Genomic DNA, 20824 nt, shown 5'->3' on the forward strand with positions numbered 1-20824 from the left:
GAGAAAGCCTACCAGATGTCAGGAAACTTGGGTCAAGTTCCAAAACCCTAGTAAGAAGCTATGTGGCCTTTGTTAAGTCACTTGATCACTTGGAATTTCATTTTTCTTACTAGAAAATAAGGGGCTTGAGCCAAATATTTTCTAAGGTTCCTAAAATCTCCAAAATATTTCCATGTTCTCCTCACCAAGGTAAGGAGGCACTATTTATTAAAACTACAGACTAGAGTGGGTTAAACATACTGACATATATATATGGAGTAGGCAATTAGGGTATTTTTTAAAAATCTTTTCACAAATACCATTTTCTAAGAAAGGAAATTAGAAAGAACAATTGGTTCTTTTGAGCCATTCTTTTTTCTTTTTCTTTTCATTCTGTTTTCTTTATCTTACTATTCGGTGAAAGTCACTCTTGAGTGTCCAAGCATTTCACGGTCAAAATACTTAATAAGGGGATTTTCATATATTTAATGCATAAAACTTTCTGGCTTCATCTCTATCAAGAGGAAGCTTCAATCCACAGTGCTTCTTCTACTTGGAAGAGCAGAAAAGGTTAGGAGAACTGATTCAAATGGCTATTGCTTCATATATTAATTCCAAGTTGCTTGCTTTGAAGGTGAAACACATGACTTTCGTTGCTGGGAGAGGAAGAGAAGAACATTCATGGTTCTATATGCACCATAAGGAAGTGCTTTTAAGAACATATTCATCAATCAGCTCATTGGGCTAAATTTCCTTTAAAAGCTTGGGTGTGAACCAGACTAACTGGGTTGAAGTTCAGCTCAGTCTCCTACCAGGGGGAAGAGCAAGTTATTTAACCTCTCTGTGCCTCACTTTCTCAAGTCTGTAAAATGAGGATGACATGGTATCTACCTCTAAGATTGTTGGGACGATGAAATGAGTTAGTAGATGTTAAGTGCTCAAAAAAAACCAACAAGGGTGGGTCCCCACACATGTTAAATGTTCCCTCTGAAAGTACGTAGCTACTGTGTACTCAGGAAAATATTTTTAAGAAGTAAATTAATTACTCAGGAACATATATACTCAGGTGAAGACTCGGGTTTTCTTACTAGATAAACTTGAGTGATTCTGGGTTAGAGGATTTAATTTGGGAATCTCAGTTGCTACAATTGTAGAAGAGGCAGACATTAAAAAAAAAAAAACAACCCATTAACAAATAAGGAGTCACTCCATAGATTTCTTAATGAATGAAGAACATGTCTGAAGCCTGGATTTAAAACTCTACATATACTATCGGAAGAACTAATCTAGGGGGTGGCAGCAGCGGGGTTGATTTAAACATCTACTGACACCACAACATGAAGGGACTTAATGACACTAATTAATGGTTAAGATGGTAAATTTTATATGGATTTCATCACAATTTTTAAAAAAGCAACCTGGAAACAGCTGGAGAGATCATTGAGGAGGAGGAAAAATCTATATGCTTTTAACAACCTTACCACCATCACTACCAAATCTACTGATTTGCTAATGTGCAGGGTGGCAGGTATCCCAGGTGTGAAAGCTCATTGCAGAGCTTCATTTTCTCTTTGAATATATTCGTTTCTATGGGGAATGAGAATTTTAACACAGGAGTGATTCTATGTTTGCCTGATCCATTTTAACCATCTAATAGGGGTACTATTAGAATGGATAAATTTGAAGGTTTTGTGATCTCCAATGATTTCTATTTTTTAAAATATTTTTTTCCATCCCTCATATATCTTAAAAACATGTAAGCAGTGTTTATAAATAGCACTCAACTACTGATATATCCTTCCATATGGTGGAATATTAAGTCATGTAAAAGTGATGAAGATCTGCATTTACTCTCCTGATACATATTTATATTATAAAGAAAAACTAAGCTATAAAAAACATGAAAAATGGGATCCATGTTTGCAAAAGGACTACCATGAACACTACAAAACTAAAATCCAAAACATGCATAGAAAAAGGTCTCTGTGTGTTAGTCGCTCAGTCGTGTCCGACTCTTTGCAACCCTATAGACTGTAGCCCACCAGGCTCCTCTGTCCATAGGATTCTCCAGGCAAGAGTACTGGAGTGGGCTGCCATTTCCTTCTTTTTCTCTAGACCTTTGGAGAAAAAGGTCTAGAAGGATATGAATTACTCAAATTGTGAAGAGTAGTTAATTCTATATGTGTGGAGTGACAGGTAATTTTTCTGATCACTTTATTTCTTATGCAATTCAAAGCATCCAGAATTACAAAATGAGAAAGTGACTGTGAACTCCTTACCAAGCTGCAGTGTGGCGGCCAACAGTGCGTGGATATAGACTGCAAACTGGGCTCGAATCCACTCGTCACCTCCCTCCCAGCCCGTGCCGTCCAGGAAGACGTCGTCCCGGTTCTCAGTCACATGCCTCACTAGGTAATCTGCGAACCTTAGGTCTGCAGTGGTTGGGTTGAGCAGCTTCCGGAGTTCTGGATCATGGATCTGGATCAGAGCTTCTTCTACCTAGAGGGTACCCAGGTACAAGTCAGAGTCTGGGCATTCATGCAGACATTCATGCCACACTTTAAAGAGTAATTACTGGGAAGTTGGAGCTGGAAATAAAAAATATGAATAATAGCTTTCTCAAAAGATGAGCCTAAGAAAGAGATTTTTTATTCTGAAGTTGTTTCTTATTTTTCATTATTTAAAAAATGCTCAGGTTTTGTTCTGACATGCATAAATACTTAATTTTGAATTATAAAAGTGATTCATGTTGACAAATATTTTGGAAAATATAGAAATGTACAGTAAAAATCACCTTTATCATACAGAAATGAATACGATTAATTAAATACAATTACTAAAAATTTTTGCTTTGACTGCACAGATACTTTGGGATATATTTATTATGTAATACTTGACAGAAAGAACTATATGTAATTTACAGGTTAGTTTTAAAGTATAATAATAAATACCCATCAGCTTGCCAACCAACTTCAGAACTAGAATGTAACAATGTTTAAGAAAACTCTGTGGTCCTTTCATCTATATCCTTCTGTCTTGGAAGGTATAATATATGTATTTTTCTCCCTCAATATTGGGATCCATATAGCTTTGAATCCCAGATTTTTAATTTATTGTATTATAAACATTTCCCCAGGAAGCACATTCTGGTACTTTCTATTAGGAACTACAGAAACCTTAGGGTGGCTGAAATCCCCCCCACCCGTTTGTAAAAATTATTTTAATTGTAAAAGTTAACAAATTATTTATATTTCTTCTCTATTAATAAGATATCAAATGTTTATCTCTAGCTCCTTCTGCTTGATATTGGGGCATATTAAACTATTTAAATGATAAACACACTTTTATTGTGAGACTATATTAAGACTAGATAGCCTCGGTAGGAATCCTGGCTCATCCGCTTAGCAGCTGTCTGATCCCCTCTGTTCCTTAGCTTCTGCAGGTGTGATACGGGCAGTAACAATGCCTATCTCACAGGTTGTGATGAAAATTAGATAAGTTCATATACCTAAGACACTTAGGATGCCTGGCAAAGGAAGCAATTATGACCACTATTAGTGTTATTACTAAGCCCCAAATTCCATTTAAAAAAGAAAAACAGGGACCAGCAGTCAAGGACCTGCACTCAGACGTCAACTTACTTCCACAATGGCATCACTGAGGTGTTTCTGTTGTCGAAAAAGGATGTTAGTAGCTCCAGCAACAAATCCTCGAATGGTGACATCAGAGAGAAGATGATGCTGCTGCAGTGCCATATAAGGCAAACACAGATATCCCTATGAATGACAAGAGAAGAAAATGTTAGAAGAGTAATGGAACAGCCATGTCTCTCGTAAGGGCCGGTGTTTCGGCGGTTTAGTCACCAAGCTGTGTCCAGCTCTTTGCGACCCCATGGACTGGGCCGTGTAGCCCACGGCTCCTCTGTCCACGGGATCTTCCAGGCTGGAACACTAGAGCAGCTTGCCATTCCCTTTTCCGGGGGATTTCCCCCACTCGGGGATGGAATCTGGGTCTGCTGTACTGCAGGTGGAGTCTTTACCAAACTGAACCACCAGGGAAGCCCCTAGTCAAGCCTAGACAGCTAATAGTAGGAAAGGAAACTCCCAATCTTCACCCAACCCCGTGCTATTCCTAACACAGCTGATCTTTGACTCAACACAATAATATACCAATAATAACAACCACAGGTCCTGACTGTATCAAGGCCAGTTAATTGCTAACCTGCTCCATGAATGGTCAAATCTTGGCAAGGTGGTCTAACATGAAGGTTGTCTTGAGTGACCACTAGGCTTTCAGTTCAACTTAAAAGCTTCCACTGTAACTAACAAGCTAGTTTTTTTTTTTTTTTTTTTTCGTTTAGGAATGAAGTACTAATATTAAGCCCACTAAAAAGCATGCTGTTTAGTAGAAAGCTGTTCCTTCTTCCAGTAAAATTTTAAAACACAGGCATTTGCACATAACCACCAAAATACTCTTGTGAGAATAGCAAAGCACTGCATAGCAATTATTTTACTGTCCTATAATTTAAAATGATACAGTATTTCAAGATATTTGCTACTAAATGTTCAAAGCAAAAATGACCATGGCAGTGGTTGTGTATTTGAAATTTCCAGTTGAATTGCATTTGAAAATACCATTGCCCTGAAAATTATATTTTAACTGCCAAACCACAGCAGGGAGTTAAGTGTACAAAAGAAGCCTATATCCTGAGAAAAAAGGAATGCTAACACTGGAATGATGCACTGAAGAAGGAAATGGAATTTTTGTTGAAAGATTCTAAATCAAGATAGATCTCAACAAGTGGCATAATTTGTGTATAAAGCCAGGAGGGAGGACTTGCTGAACTCCTGAATTTGTTTTCAATCAAGTTCGATGACAGTTTTATTTATTTGTTATTTTAATCATCTTAAAATAAAACAAAACACTGAACCACAGTTATCCAGATAATGTCTTGTTTCCATCATGAGAATTTCTCTGAGGGAAGGAGACACCACTTCTGCTACTTCATGTCCTTCCCTATGTCTAGGATGTACCATACAGCCAGCTTATTAGGAGAAGACATGAGAGAAGACGTGCAGAAGTTGGAATACATATCTGGTAAACTGGTTTTATTCTCCTTCTTGACAATGTTTTCCTCTCCTCTATAAAATGTGACTAGTAGAAGCAGCAAAAATAAACCCATGTCTATGCCTTACACATATTCAGTATGTAGTGTTTCTCAACCCACGCCCTCTTGTGACTAAAGGTGGAAAGGATCCATGCTGCTCACGCCAAATCACTCAAACAGCTGGTAGACTCATGGGTCACACTTTACCTTGTGTGCTTCGTATTAAAAACTTGTTACTTGTTTCTGAACATAAACACCACGATGCTGAATGCTCTTTCAAACTTTTTATGGACTCCCCCGAATACTCCTACTCTTCCAGCCAGGACTGAGAATCCTTGATAAGGGCACTTTCAGAACTACCTGTATTTATAAAGATTGATTCAATTGCTCATAGTATTGCATTTCACAAGTGAGTCTGTTAAAGGAGAAAAGTCTGTTGTCAACAGTGGAATTCTTGGCTAAGTCGCATGAAAACTAAGAATGTGTTTGTTTTTTTTTTAAAGTCAATAGTTCAAAGTTTTGTGTTTTTTTTTAAATGAAGAAACACAGTGCTTAAAATATTACACATATCCATATTCTTTGACCCAGTATTTTACTTCTTACAATTTATCCTACAGATACACCTGTTCATGTGTGAGATTTGTAAAAAGTTACTTATTGCAGTATTACTTATCATTGCAAAAGACAGGAATCCTAACTATTCATGACGAGGGCAATGAATAAATGTTTTTCCATATGATGGAGTACCCTGCAGTACGTGATGAAGTTCATCTCCATGGAATATTTTGTTTAAAAAAAAAAACCACATAGATTAGGTAAGGTTGGTTGCCAATGGAGAGGGGAACAAATTTCCTGCTATTCTCTGAGTAGCAGGGAATGGAATGAGAGAGATTTTTTATTATTATAGATGCTTTGGAACCTTCTGAATATTGAACCATGTGAAAGTATTGCAGATTTATAACATTATTTTAAACAGTAGTTCAAAATAACCTTAAAATTTTAGCATTGTCACCTTTACTGATGGTCGATCTAGCCTAAATCTTTTAAAGGTCTCCAATGCACAGTGGCAGCAAGAGTCTGAGTACATTAAGACACCACCACTTTCCACTTTTCCAGGGTGTTTAACTTCTGCATTTGGGCTGAGGTATATAATGGCCAAAAAAAAGAAACTGAGAGATATCTGCACACCTTTGTTCACAGCATCACTACTCACAATAGTCAGAATGCAGAAGCAACCCAAACGCCCACTGATGGGTAAATGGATAAGGAAATGTGGTATATGCATACAATGCAATACGATTCAGCCTGAAGAAGGAAGGAAATTCTGTCATACGCTACAACATGGATGAACCTTGAGGATGTTATGTTAAGTGAAATAGGCCAGTCACAAAAAGATAAATGCAGTATGATTCCACGTATGTAAGTATTTAAAAGTAGTTAAGTTCATAGAAACAATGATGGGTGCCAAGGGCTGGGGTGAGGGGAGAATGGGAAGCTGTGGTTTAAAGAATACAGACTTTCAATTTTGCATGATGAGAAAGTTCTAGAGATCTGTAGTACAACCATGAGAATACACTTAAAATCACATAATTGTGCACTTAAAAATGGTAAAGTGGATAAATCTTATATTTGTTTTTTGATCACGATTAAAACTAAGAAATGGATGGCATCAAAAAACACAACTCAGCTTGGTAAATCTGGAAGACCTGCTGTGAGCTGATCTGTTACAGCACTTCAAAAGCATACTGCCTTCTCCATTGTGACCTGGGAAGGGTTACAATGTCATTAGGACCAACTGCCACTTTCTTATCTCTCAGGTCTGAGATGATAAGCGTGTTTGTGAACCGCAAGCCTCCTTGCTGTAGGGATGTCAATTTTCTCCAAACTCTATCTAGCACTTAAAGGTAACCCCTATTTAAATCTTAAGTATAAGTAAGAACCTAAGTTGATCCTGAAATTGATGTGGAAATGCAAAGGGCTAAGAAACTCTTGAAGAACAATAGCAAGAGGAGAAGCCTTTTCTCTGCCTGACAGGACATAATGGTAATTAACACAGTGTGGCGACTGACCCAAGGATAGACAGATACATGGACGAAGCAGCAACGAAGCACAGAGACAGACGCCCTTCCTCAGCACACACAGAAATGAATTCCAGGCAGACAAAACCCAAAATGTGGAAGTCAAAACTACAAAGCCTGAAGTCTCACAAATCATGACAACGAGGGAGACAATCCAGAAGGTTTGAACAATTACTACACAAAAGGAAATTCAAAAGGTTACCAAGAATATGAAAAGATGGTCAGCCTCAATAGTGACTACTGAAAAAAGGACAAATTAAGATACCATCAGAATGGCTAAATATTAGGAGGTTTGACAATAACAACCATTGGTGAGAATGTGAATCAAAGGGAACTCTAATACACTGCTGTGGGAATAGGAATTGTCACAACCACTTTAGAAAACAGTTTGGAATTATTCTAGTAAAGCTAATCTACCCATTCCTTATAATTCAGTATTCCCACTTTTAAGCACTGACTCCTAAAGAAATGCTTGCACGTATACACTGACTCCTAAAGAAATGCTTGCACGTATACAGCCAAGATTACTGAATAAGAATTCAATAGAAGTGTTATTTGTAGTAACCAGAAACTAGAAACAATGTAGATATCCATCCACAGAATGTATATATTGCAGAAAAGCCAAAACCAGAAAACTACAGAGGAATAATAAAACACAACTTCATGCAAAATTATGATGAAACTAAAAATAATGTTGAGAGAAGAGGCAGAAAAATTGTGGTGCCACTAAAATAAAACTCAAAAACATGCATCTACTACTTTTTAACTAGTCGTCAAGTTATTGGCAGGTTCCCTAAATTTGAATATGACACCCTGTAAGCAAGCAAATCAGATATAAACTCAGAAGCAATATATAAAGAAGTTTAATGCATGAAGCAGAAAAAATTTTGGTTTCCAACTACATTTACTATTAATTCTTTCATAAGTTTATTGTTTTGCTAAAACAGTTACAGACTGAAACAAGAGAATTCTAAATTAAGTGATCTTCTGGTGGAGGCAATTATGATTAATTTTTAAAAGTACCAGATGCATGTAATTAAAAAAACTAAGAAGTAGGTGTTTATCTTCTTTTAAAAGTTAAAAACGTCACTTTGAAAAAAAAATTTTTTTAGTGAATACCTAAAATCACCCATAGACATCTATGAATACATGGGTACATTTTCTAAATTTTCATCTTTCTCCTTTGGTTCCCTCACTGCCCTCCCCTCATCCCACGGAATCCTGTCCGGAAGTTGCCACTAGTCCCATCTCCTCTCCCTCAGCAACCTAGTTTCTTCCTTACCTCCCTAATTCAGCTCTCAGGAAAAGTTCAAGCATATTTGAGAGTCTGGTATCTACAGTGCTTATGTAATAAGCCTCATCTCTAAGACTGAGAAGAAATGCACCATCAATTTCAAGTCCCAGAGAGAAGACTGGAAATATGGAGTTTTGGAATCTCTCCAAGCATAACTTTCATATGCTAACACAGTCAGGGGTCCAGTCAACTCTTATCCTCTTCAAAGCTTGCTATCTTACTTCAGCAATACTGAGGGCATCCAAGCTTCTCTTTGGCTACATTTGAAATGACTTTTCAGAATGCTTTGCTAATCGAGGTCTTCTCTACAAGTATTTTTAAGATCTTCAAGAGAAGGAAAAAAGAAAAGCCTAAAGGCAACTCATTTTTAAGTATATTTCATATTCCAAAGCTGCTGACATCAAAGAATCAGCAATTGTATTTGAAACTGTGATTTAAAAAGTTAGATTTGAATCATTACATAATAAAACAGAAAACCTAAAAGGAAAATGTTTAATTTACCATAATGATAGTGGTAAGCCCATCATATATTCAGTACTGGTATAACATACACAAAGAGCATATTCTGCCAAACAGTTTATTAACAGCACATACAACACATTAACATTGCTTTGTTTAATTCAGCGACCTCGCAGACAAAACCAAAATCCCCCACCCCAGTTAATCTCCCTCCTGGTATCTCTACAATGATAAAAATTAGAGTGAGTGGGTAAAGCTGCAAAAGTAAGGGCTCCAAAAGTATAGGCAGTCATGACACCCACATGTGAGTTCAGAAAACCCACAATTTGTGGCTGTTGAGTATACTTAGTAGTCTAAGGGCCCAGAGTTTTCTCCCCAGGCTCCTAAACTCCAGTTTTAAGCAAATATGCATTAGTTCAATCAAGAAACCAATTAAGATAATTTCAGCGTCCCCTAACAGACCACAAAATGAACAAAGACAGCATTTTCTGCTAACTATTCAGCAATACTGACTTGAGGCAAGTACTTATTTGTAAAACTGGATAAACCCAGAAAGAATTTATCACATAGTGGAGAAGAATTGATTGTCAAGTCAATGCTATCCATTTTCTTTTCCATATAAATTTTACTTCCAGCATAAAGGAAGGTATTTAGAGAAAAACATAAACTTTGTTCTAGTTACCGGACAGATGTATTTGTCTTTCATGGTTAAACTGAAAAGCCATGGATACAAGAAGTTAGAACCTAGTACAGGGCCTGGCACGTAGGAAGGTAATAAATACTTTGACTGAAAAATGAAATGGGACTTTTCATCTTCTTCATAAAAAAAAAATAATAATTCATGAATGACAATAAAGTAGCTTCTCCTGTTAGGATTAAAAAAAAAACCCTCAAATGTAGCTTCCAGAATCCTAACATAGTATTACTGACATAAAGAAATGATATCCTAGAAATAAGATACTGAATCAAAGAGGCAATTTATTTTACTATGGTGTGTTTAAATTATTTTTAAAAATTAGAAATATGTTTTGTATGTTTTTCCATAAAAAGATTAAAGATTAATTTTTAAGGCTAGTTAACCAAAACAGTGTATTATATCTATGAAGGGTACTAATATTTAAGTTAGCCATCTAAGCTTTTTATTCTTTCTTATAAAACTGCAGCTTTTGGAATTATGGTATTTTAATATACACTCATTAAATGTAATCAAGGCTGGTTTGTTTTTTTCCCCTGAAGGTAAACCTGACTAATGAAAAACACAACAAACACAGTGATTGCTGACCTCAGTTTCCAAACTCTAATCAAAATCCCCTGCAGTCTTACATCATGGTCACAGATGTCATAGTACTACACATCTGCTATGTTATTTTAGAGTTTTCAATGAGAATTTGCAGACTTAAATGTGTTCAACACTGAGAGTTAAATTCTGAAAGGATTTTGTGCTATCCTTATGGGCGCTAATAAAGGACGTTAACTCTTACCTTTGTGAAGATGGCCAGGGGCATGCCATACTGGTCCTCCTCCAAGCCAGAAATCAGCCCTGGTATCAGGACCACCTGGCCGGTATTAGCTTGAGGTTGAACAGTAATCGGAGGACTATCTGAGGGCAAAGAGTCCTTTGGAAATGAGTTTGTCTGTTCTGACCCCACCTGTTCTCGTTCTTTCAAGGAGGAGTCCTCTAAGACACTAGGATCTAAGGTCTCCCAGTCACTTTCTGAAGACTCTGGAGATGGGCGAGAAGGAGGTTTCAGATATTGATTGCTATCACTGGCTTCTTGTTCACTGCTATCATCTTCTACCTGGAACAAAGGTTCTTCAGTCTTGATGGCTGCATCTCCTCCATGGTTTCCCAGGATTTTCTTGACAGTTCCCAAGTTGGTATTTGAAATGTCAGAAGCAGGCATACAAACAAATTCATCTGCAGGGGGATTACTTTCCTGAAGCCCAGCATCTTCAGACATACTCTTTCGGGGTCTGTACTGAGAACTGTCACTGAGTCCATGCTCAATCATGCCTAAAACATACAATATTGGAGAACAGTTTGGCTTAGAATAAGATATTAGAAGATAAGAGCTGTGTGCTGCTGCTATCGCTGCTAAGTCACTTCAGTCGTGTCCGACTCTGTGCGACCCCATAGACGGCAGCCCCCCAGGCTCCTCCATCCATGAGATTTTCTAGGCAAGAGTACTGGAGTGGGTTGCCACTGCCTTCTCCGAAGAGCTGTGTATTCTGCTTTAAATAGTGGAACGCCTATAAAAAATTTTAATGAGCTATGCTCACTCAAATTTTAATTGAAAACAAGAGAATCTCAGACAAAAGAGAAATCTATTGCCAAAGTGAAAATATCCTATTAAAACAGGCAGTAACCCTAACCACTTTGTCCTTGAAAAGTTTTATCATTCAAAGGTCCAGTAAGAGTAAGAAAGTGGAAACTGCTACCCTCTTACCTGGAAAAAGGGATAACACAGTCATCAGGGCACCCACCAATTTATTCACTGGAGAAATATAAAAGAGAACCTGAAATGGAGTCAATCAAAATTAAATTAGAAAATCCACGAGTCCACAATGACACTTTAAAAAAAAGAAAAAAGAAAAGAAGCAAAGAAGGGAGAGAAGAAAACTCTTCTTTATGGAAGTATAACAGCTAATAAATACAGAATTTATGACAGAATCAGAAAATCATGGTTCAAGTAAAAATTACCAACGGATGCTGAAACTATTGTGCAAGGCTCTTGGGCAACAGGATATTCACATTAGCTTCAAATTTATCATCCCACAGTTCACCTATTAATTGCAAAGGAAAATAACAAGTACTAATATGAAGAAACCTGGCAATCACCACCTTAGCCAAATGATCAAACTTCGTATCACCAATAAGAGAACAAGCAGTTTATGGGCCTCCAAATATGATGCCCCAGAAAGACACATCACTACCTATACAATATTCTTGCCAAAAAAGTTTAATCTGAAATGAGCCAAAGGAAAATAATCATATGAATCTAATATTAAAATGCAACTAATCTGGATTATTAGAAAAAAAATCCATGTCATAAAAACAGAGAAACAAAACAAGAATCGAGGTGGTAAAACTGTTGGAGATTAGAGAGAGCTAACAATGCAATACATGATCTATGGTCCCCAGATTAAGAAAAGCAAACAGTTTATAGCACATTATTATGATACCTGGGGAAATCTGAAAAGGCACTGTACATTAGATATCATTTATTATCTCAATGTTAAATTTCTTGAATATGAAAATACTCTTGTTATGTAGGAATATACCCTATTCTTTTTTTAAACATTTTATTTATTTTTGGCTGTGCTGGGTCTTCATTGCTGTGTGGGCTTTTTCTTTAGTTGCAGAGTTGGAGCTACTCTCCAGTTGTGGTGTGACAGCTTCTCACTGTGGTGGCGTCTCTTGTGGAGCATGGGCTCTAGGGCACACAGGCTTAGCTGTTCCACAGCATGTGGGACATTCCTGGATCAGGGACTGAACCCATGTCTTCTACATTGGCAGGTCGATTCTTTACCACTGAGCCACCATGGAAGCCCCAGGAATATACCTTTATTCTTAAGAAATATATCTGAAAATGTTTAGGAATGAAGCACTGTGGTTCTACAAATTAGTTGAAAATTATGACGATTCAGGGGGAAGAATGAACATATATAAAACAATGGAATGCAAAAGTGGCAAAATGCTAACAACTCATAAATACAGATGAAGGATGTAAAGTGTCCATTAGAAAATTATTCTATCAACTTTCTTGTAGAGTTTTCAGAATAAAAATTGAGGGACAGGGTTCAGTTAGATACAGAACTAAAACTAACACTGTAGTGAAAGTCACTCAGTCGTGTCCAACTCTTATGACCCCATGGACTGTAGCCTGCCAGGCTCCTCTATCCAGGGGATTCTCCAGGCAAGAATACTGGAGTGGGTTGCCATTTCCTTCTCCAGGGGATCTTCCTGACCCAGGAATCGAACTGAAGTCTCCTGAATTGCAGGCAGGTTCTTCATCAACTGAGCTATGAGGAACACCAGTGATAATTAAATTAGATGAAAAAACAAGCATATAGTTGCTGAAATGAGTTTTTTCTTTGCTTTAACAATTAAATCATTTAGTAGCACTAAGTCATATCCAATAAAGCATGGTGCCCACAATCACCTGTCCTCTCCTTAAACATTGATGATTTAGGGAGTAATGTGTAAATACAGAGACACCAAGACTTGCATTAAAGGATATCTTTATCAAGTGAATATAAAAAGGGTATACCTATGATTTGCCATGTTAAATAAAGTCCAGTTGATCATAAATGCCACTGCATGTGGCTAGACTAAGTATTATTTTGCAAAAATTTTTTTCAGATATATATAACCATGTGCACTGTATTGAAAAACATTTTTTTTTAAATTATAAGTTGCAATAAAAAGTTGAAACTTACAACTAAACAACAAAAAACCAAACCTGATTAAAAATGGATATAGGATTAGGGAAGACATTTCTCCAAGGAAGACATACAAGTGGCCAGCAAAAACATGAAAAGGTGCTCACAATAACTAATTATTAGGAAAATGTGAATCAAAACGAGGAGATACTACCGCATACCTATTAGGATGGCTACTATCAAAAAACAAGCAAATAACAAATGCTGGATGGAATGTGGATAAATTGGAACTCTTGTGCGCTGTTGGTAGGAATGTAAAATGGTGCTGCCACTACGGAAAATACATCAGTTCCTCAAAACATTAAAAACAGAACTACCATGTGATTCAGAGATGTCACTTCTAGGTATATACTCCAAAAAACTGAAACCAAGGTCTTGAAGACATTTACACAGGCCCATGTTCACAGCAGTGTTATTCATGACAGCCAAAAGGTGGAAGCAATCCAAGTGTCCAACAATGAATGAAGGGATAAAAAAATGTCGTATGTACATACAATGGAATATTATTCATCCTCAAAAAGGACGGAAATTCTGACATCTGTTGTACATGGATGAACCTTGAGGCCACTGTGCTAAAAGAAATAAGCCAAACACATATGATTTCACTTGTGATAAACCTAGAACAGTCCAATTTATAGAGACAGAAAGTAGAAGGGTGATCGCCAGTGGTGGGAGAAGGGATGAAAGTGGAGTTATTGTTTAATGGGTAGAGTTTTGGTTTTACACAATGAAGAGAGTTCTGAGGACAAATTACCACAACAACGTGAACATACTTAATGCTAAGAAACTGCACACTTAAAAATGGTTAAGATGGTTAATTATACGTTATGTGTATTTTACAACTAAGCTTTTTTTAAAGGTTGAAATATTGCACTAGTACATGTTTCATTCTTTTTTTTAAATTTACTTTCCTGTTTAAAGAAAGAATACATATTCATTCAGAAAACCAGAATACAGAAAAGTATTTCCTTCTTTAAAAAATATACATGGTCACCAAACTGTTGCTGTCTTTCCTTCCAATCTCTTTTCAATGAATAAATACAATCTATTTATAAAATCAGAATCCTGGGCTTGATATGTAGTTGGATCATCATTTTTCACTTAACATGCTATGAAACATCTTTACGACAATAAAACCACTCAGAATCTTTTTGGTTGTTTGGATATACAAGATAAATCAAAACTTAAGTTATTCATTGATAATTTATTATTAAAAATGATTCTGTGAAAGAATCTCTTAGAGCTCTGTGTCAGCTCAGGTAAATTCTGGAAAACAAATCTCCTAAGAGGACAATTACTGGGCCAAATGGTAAACATTTTTATGATAATTAATTATACTGGACATTGTGAATGGCTGACCCTCCAACATCCATTCCATCTCTATTGAGTACAGTAATACTGACCACAGATCCAGGGATGGCTCCTGACTCGTCTAAACCAAAGGTCAGCAGACTTTCTATAGAGGGTGAGATAGTAAGCATTTTTCATTTGTGGGCCATTTGTTCTCGGTTCCAACTACTTAACTCTCCCACTGTAGTTCAAAAGCAGCCATAAACAATAAGCTGAAGAATGACTGAAACTGTGTTGCAATAAAACTTTACTTACAACAATAGGTGGTGGGCCAGATTTGGCCCTGGGGCTTAAGTGTGCAGACCCTGGTCTAAAATCCCTTATAATTTTTTATCTAAAATCATGGCAATCCCATCCCTTTGTATCAGAGAGTGCATCTGGAGCCCAGGCTTAAGCCAATCAATACAGACATTTCTTCAGCAACAATTATTGGTTCTGGGTAGGCATATGGTCTCACAGGCCCAAATGTTAAAGGGAAGAATTCTCATTAAGTGATTAGGGAAAAGATATTATCTCTGTCACTAGCATATAGCTGAGGCAGCATATAGCTCAACTACTGTTGGCAGTAATCCTATACTACAAGGGAAATCAGGCTCAAGATAAAGCTAGCACTGTGGACTGTAGAGCAAAGAGATGAAAAAAATCTAGGTACTTAATTACATTATCAAACCATTCAGTCAACATACTCTCGAGTCTGAAGCAAGGCAATACATTTTTTAAGTCAATTTAGACTGAGTTTTGGGGACTTCCCTAGTGGTCCAGGGGAAGACTCTGGACTTCTGCTGCAGAGGGTGCAGGTTCCATTCCTGGTCAGGTCACTAAGATTCCATGTGTCAACACAGCACAGCCACATACGCATACATACATAGAGTTCTCTATTACCGACATAGTCAAAACCACCTTACTGAATACTATCAAACTGCCCCCAGAAAACACTGCACGAATTCACACTTCTATAGTAGTAAAAAAGAATATGTACTTTAGCTCACTGCAATTTGATAGCCAAAAAAGTCTTAATTTATACTTTAGTTTTAAGAAATGCCAATAAATGTAAAATATTCCATCCATCAAATCTCACCTTTTTTTCCAGAAGAATTAGCTTAAATAGGATTAGAACCTGAAGAAAGAAAAAAAATATTGTATTAAAATAAGAAATCCAAGCCTATTATTCATTTGCCTTTGTCCCTCCTCAAACATAACCATGTAACATTGAGTCAATAATATTAAATAATTCTAGTGCTTTAAGAATAATTGAAAATTACGAACTTATACTGAGAAATTAAGTATTTGAGTTCTCTAAAAAATGTGAGTACCACTTATATCACTATCAAATTGGACTTTTGGGAGGAAGTTGTGCCATTTTTTGCTTGAAATATCTGCAAGCCCCTTAAAGGGAAGGTACTATTCATTTACTGCTGTTTGTCCAGGGCACTCACAGAGCAGACAGATACTCACTACACGTGTTAAGGGAACAATCAATGTGTGTATGCCCCAGTCAGAAGACATTAAGTATAGAGATTTTGCTGGAAAATGTTTCACTCTCAGGGCAACATGCAAAATAGTCTACAAGATAAATGAAAACATATTTCTTTCAGATGTGGTATACACAGACACATGCACACACACACATATACACACAATGGATTACTACTCAGCCATAAGAAAGAAAGAATGCCATTTGGAGCAATACGGATGGGCCTGGAGGTCATCATACTAAATGAAGTAAGTCAGAGGGAGAAAGACAAAGCCACATGACATCACTTACATGTGGACCTAAAATACAACGTAAATAAACTTACCCATGAAACAGACTCACAGGCTTACAGAACAGATTTGTGGTTACCAAGTGTGTGCGTGTGGGGGGCTGTGGGAGTGGCGTGAATTGGGAGTTTGAGAGTGACAGATGCAAACTCTTACATATAGAATGGATAAACAACAAGGTCCTGCTGTATAGCATAGGGAACTATTCTCAACATCCTGTAATCAACCACAGTGAAGAAGAATAAAATAAAAGAAAACAGGTTTCTTTCCACTCCAATTTCACAATATCCAAAATATCAACAACTGTAGAAGAAAGTATCCTATCCTGCACTGAAATAAACAGACACTGTGTACTTTTAGAAATTTCTATTATATAAGCACTACCAACACTTTTAACTTTCTATCATTATGACAGCTGTCTCAGAAAAATTAAAACATGGTTATGCCATAATCTGTATTAGACCATGCAGCTCATGGAATCTGCCTAGTTAAATGAACATAATTTTAGTACACCATAAATTTAAATAAAGTATCATACCTTGTGTCGAAAATGAAGCACAAGATCCCGAGGAGATAAACCTATAATGTTAAAAAAAACGAAAAGAAAAGCTAATCTGTGACTACAACCTGTTTTTGTCAAGGGAAGTTTTATTTTTTTTTCCCAAGGGAAGTTTTAATCTCCTCAAAAAAGTTAGGTAAAAGTAGGACTATGCAAAATTTAAATATTTAGGTAATATCTGATTATGTACACATACAAACAGAACTTCAATACTATCAGATAGAGTGTCCTGCAATAATGGAAATCTTCTAAATCTACATTGTCCAATAGAGTAGACGTTAAGTGGCCAGTGAGTACTTGAAATACGGCAAATGACAAACTGATTTTTAAATTTAATTTCTATTAACTCTAATCTAAATGCAAACAGTTACTTGTGGCTAGAGGCTCATGTTGTGGCCGTGCAACTCTCACACCTTCTTCCCATTCTAAAGCCATCTTACAAATTGCACAAGTTTAGAAATCCTGAAGCTTGTACTTCACAGTGGCAGTCAATCATTTAAACAAGGTTTTTGGGCACTACACCCCATAGGTATTATTTCTGCATCACAGTCTTCTCTGATAGCCTGCCATAAGACAAGATAAATTAATTCAGAGAAAAATATATCCTCTGAAAAGGAGTTTTATAACCAACTCACATTACACATAGAACTGCAAAAGTGAACCTAGCACAGTTTGGCTACTTTATGCTAAAATTCGAAGTGAGTGAGCATAAATTACTATGTGATCAAGACTTTTTAAAAAAATATCATGAAAAGGACTTTTACCAAGTGCCTGACACACCAATGGATGTTCTTGGTTGTGAAAATAGCATAAACCCCCAACTTGAAAAATCTTAGAATAGAAAGACACTAATAAGCAGATCTCTCTCTCCCTTGCTCTCCCTGTGCTATGACAAGGAACTGACCTGATCAGCATTAACGTAAGGAAAAGAAAAAACTTCCATTATTATTCTGAAAAGCTGAAATATGCCTTATACAATAATACTTCTAAATTTTGGTTGGAGAATTTAGATACCATATAGAAATGTAACTCTGATCATGAAGTTTTACATGCAACCAACATGCCAAACAGAAAGAACAGAGGGCATTTCTTCTGACTTGTAGAAAAAGCGACTTACCAAGATATACCTGGGATCCTTCTAACGAAGTTCCTCCCAGGGAACTATTCATATGTTCATAGAGCTCCTATAAAATAAGATTCAGTTTAGAACACTATACCATCAGTTTAGACACTGAATCAGAAATAAGATGACCAGGGGAAAACTGCTTCTTTGAAGCAGTTTTGTCTCTTTGAAACTCTGCCAGTTTCCAGCACTCCTTCTTTCTTTACCTCTACCTTTTAGAGCTTGATCCATTCCCATGGTGGTATGGATTCCTAGGATAAATCGCCTCTACGTCCTTGCTAAATAACTGTCTCTCTCTCACTAGAATCCAGGAGAGGTTCACGTTGTATACAATAATGGCAGCCTTGAGAAAAACATTATTCTTCAGTAAAATAGTCATGTAGTTTTTCTGTGCTTTTTGATATGGGAGTTAGGATTCAGAAGCCTGATATATAAACATACTGTGCAGGGTATTAATGAGATAACAAATGTAGAGAAGCAATGCCATAGCAAAAGAGCTACGATCCATTAACAGAAATATTTGTTATAATCAACTGTAGTCATCATTTACTAAGTAGAAATTGTACATTTTGGGCAGATCTTTGGCCAATTTTCAATGCTATTTTCAAAGAAGAATATCTTTCTTAAGTTAATAAATTATCTCTCACAATATTAAAGATCTACTTGATTCATGAATCTGTCTTCAAACACATCCATGGAGGATAAAAAGTTACCTTTAGAATGGAAATTTGGGAAAAATCCTTCTCTTCAAAATATGCATGTGTAATGAGTTGAAGTTTTGCTTGAAGTAAGCCATAGAGAGGCTTAAAGAAAAAGAGAAATTACCATTAGTTTGATAATAGTAAAAACAAAACAAACACCCCACAACTTTTTAACTTGAAAAGACCAGAAAGGAAAAAGTTACTGACAACTTTAGTATCTTCTTATTCACAGTTGAATGTTGTTAAGTCACATGTTCTAGTTTCTGGGGTGCAGGTACAAAGTAACCACCACTGGGAGCACTGGGTTGGGAGTGTGGGCACAGACTTCCTGAGTGTTGCTCTGGTCACTCAGTCACATAACTCTGGGCACTTAACCTCTCCATGTCTGCTGCCTAATGTAAACACGTGCATATGGAAGGATCATCTCATGGAGAGAGGAGCCTGGCGGGCTGCAGTCCAAGGGGTCACACAGAGCTGGACACGAGTGACTGACGAACACTTTCACTTTCAAAAGCACTCACTAGACTATCTGGCTCTAGAAAGCACTTAAATATTAGCCATTGGTTTATTTTTTCCCAATTATTTTTATTAGTTGGAGGCTAATTACTTTACAATACTGTAGTGGTATTCGCCATAAATTGACATGAATCAGCCATGGATTTACATGTGTTCCCCAACCTGATCCCCCCTCCCACCTCCCTCCCCATCCCATCCCTCTGGGTCATCCCAGTGCACCAGCCCCAAGCACTTGTCTCATGCATCCAGCCTGGGCTGGCGATCTGTTTCACACTTGATAATATACATGTTTCGATGCTGTTCTCTCAGATCATCCCACCCTCACCTTCTCCCATAGAGTCCAAAAGTCTGTTCTGTACATCTGTGTCTCTTTTTCTGTCTGGCATATAGGGTTATCGTTACCATCTTTCTAAATTCCATATATATGCGTTAGTATAGCCATTAGTATCATAAAATTTAAAGCATCATAATTCTTCACACTGTTCTGCTAGCTTGTGGTTACATTTAATCATCCTTGCAGCACTCAGTTCTTATATCTAGTTGGACACTCATGATTAAGTTCATTTTGCCTTTTCTGGCCTTCAATAGAGGCTTAGAATCTAAAAAAAACTACTGGTCTGTGTCCTTATTATATTCTATATAATATTCTTTTGTGTATCTGAACACAAAGTTACTCCATAATTCTTACCTATTTAAAACCCTCTTCCTACCATTTCCATCCTTTTATGTTCTTTTCTTATGCTGGGAAAGATTTAAGGCAAAAGGAGAAGAGGGCTGCAGGGGATGAGATGGTTGGATAGCATCACTGACTCAGTGGACATGAATTTGGGCAAACTCCAGGAGAGAGTGAAGGACAGGGAGGCCTGGTGTGCTGCAGTCCATGGGGTCGCAAAGAGTCAGACATGACCTAGTGGCTGAACAACAATAAAATGTTCTTTTCTAGATGTTTTCTGGTTTCTATGTCCTTTTCAGGATGCAGAAACTAATGTTGTATATATTCTCTAACTAGTTAAAACAAGTAACACTGGAATAGTTTTATCCCCAGTATCCCAGTTAATGGGCTTTCCTGGTGGCTCAGAAGTAAAGAACCCGTCTGCCAATGCAGGAGATGTGGGTTCAATCCCTGTCAGGAAGATTCCCTGGAGGAGGACATGGAAACCCGCTCCAGTATTCTTGCCTGGAAAATCCCACGGACAGAGGAGCCTGGTGGGCTACAGTCCCTGAGGCTGCACAACTTAGTGGTTAAAACAACAACAAAAGTCATTAAAAATCATTATGCTTCGATATAAGATAGCAATCAGAAAAAAAATATCTTGCACTTAATAAATTAAAAGTACTGATTGAGAATCTCAAAAGATATTTATTGAATGAATAAATGTCAATCAGAGCACTCTATGCTAGACTCTGGCAGGCAACAACAAAAATCCTGGTTAATATATCATTACTATCTAAAC

General features: G+C 37.0%; 1 protein-coding gene across 1 annotated transcript in view; it reads right to left on the reverse strand.

Annotated features, from left to right (window-relative positions):
• Window positions 1-20824, reverse strand: part of AVL9 (AVL9 cell migration associated) — a 55552-nt gene that overhangs the window by 10155 nt on the left and 24573 nt on the right. The window contains exons 5-12 of the mRNA XM_065938657.1: window positions 18867-18956; window positions 18148-18214; window positions 17010-17050; window positions 15789-15827; window positions 11365-11434; window positions 10399-10931; window positions 3621-3755; window positions 2259-2478 (exon numbers count right to left, since the gene is read on the reverse strand). Of these exons, the coding sequence (XP_065794729.1) occupies window positions 2259-2478; window positions 3621-3755; window positions 10399-10931; window positions 11365-11434; window positions 15789-15827; window positions 17010-17050; window positions 18148-18214; window positions 18867-18956 (1195 nt within the window). The remainder of the gene's footprint in view (window positions 1-2258; window positions 2479-3620; window positions 3756-10398; window positions 10932-11364; window positions 11435-15788; window positions 15828-17009; window positions 17051-18147; window positions 18215-18866; window positions 18957-20824) is intronic.

This window comes from Muntiacus reevesi, chromosome 6 (genome assembly GCF_963930625.1).
Source record: "Muntiacus reevesi chromosome 6, mMunRee1.1, whole genome shotgun sequence".
Lineage (NCBI taxonomy): Eukaryota > Metazoa > Chordata > Mammalia > Artiodactyla > Cervidae > Muntiacus > Muntiacus reevesi.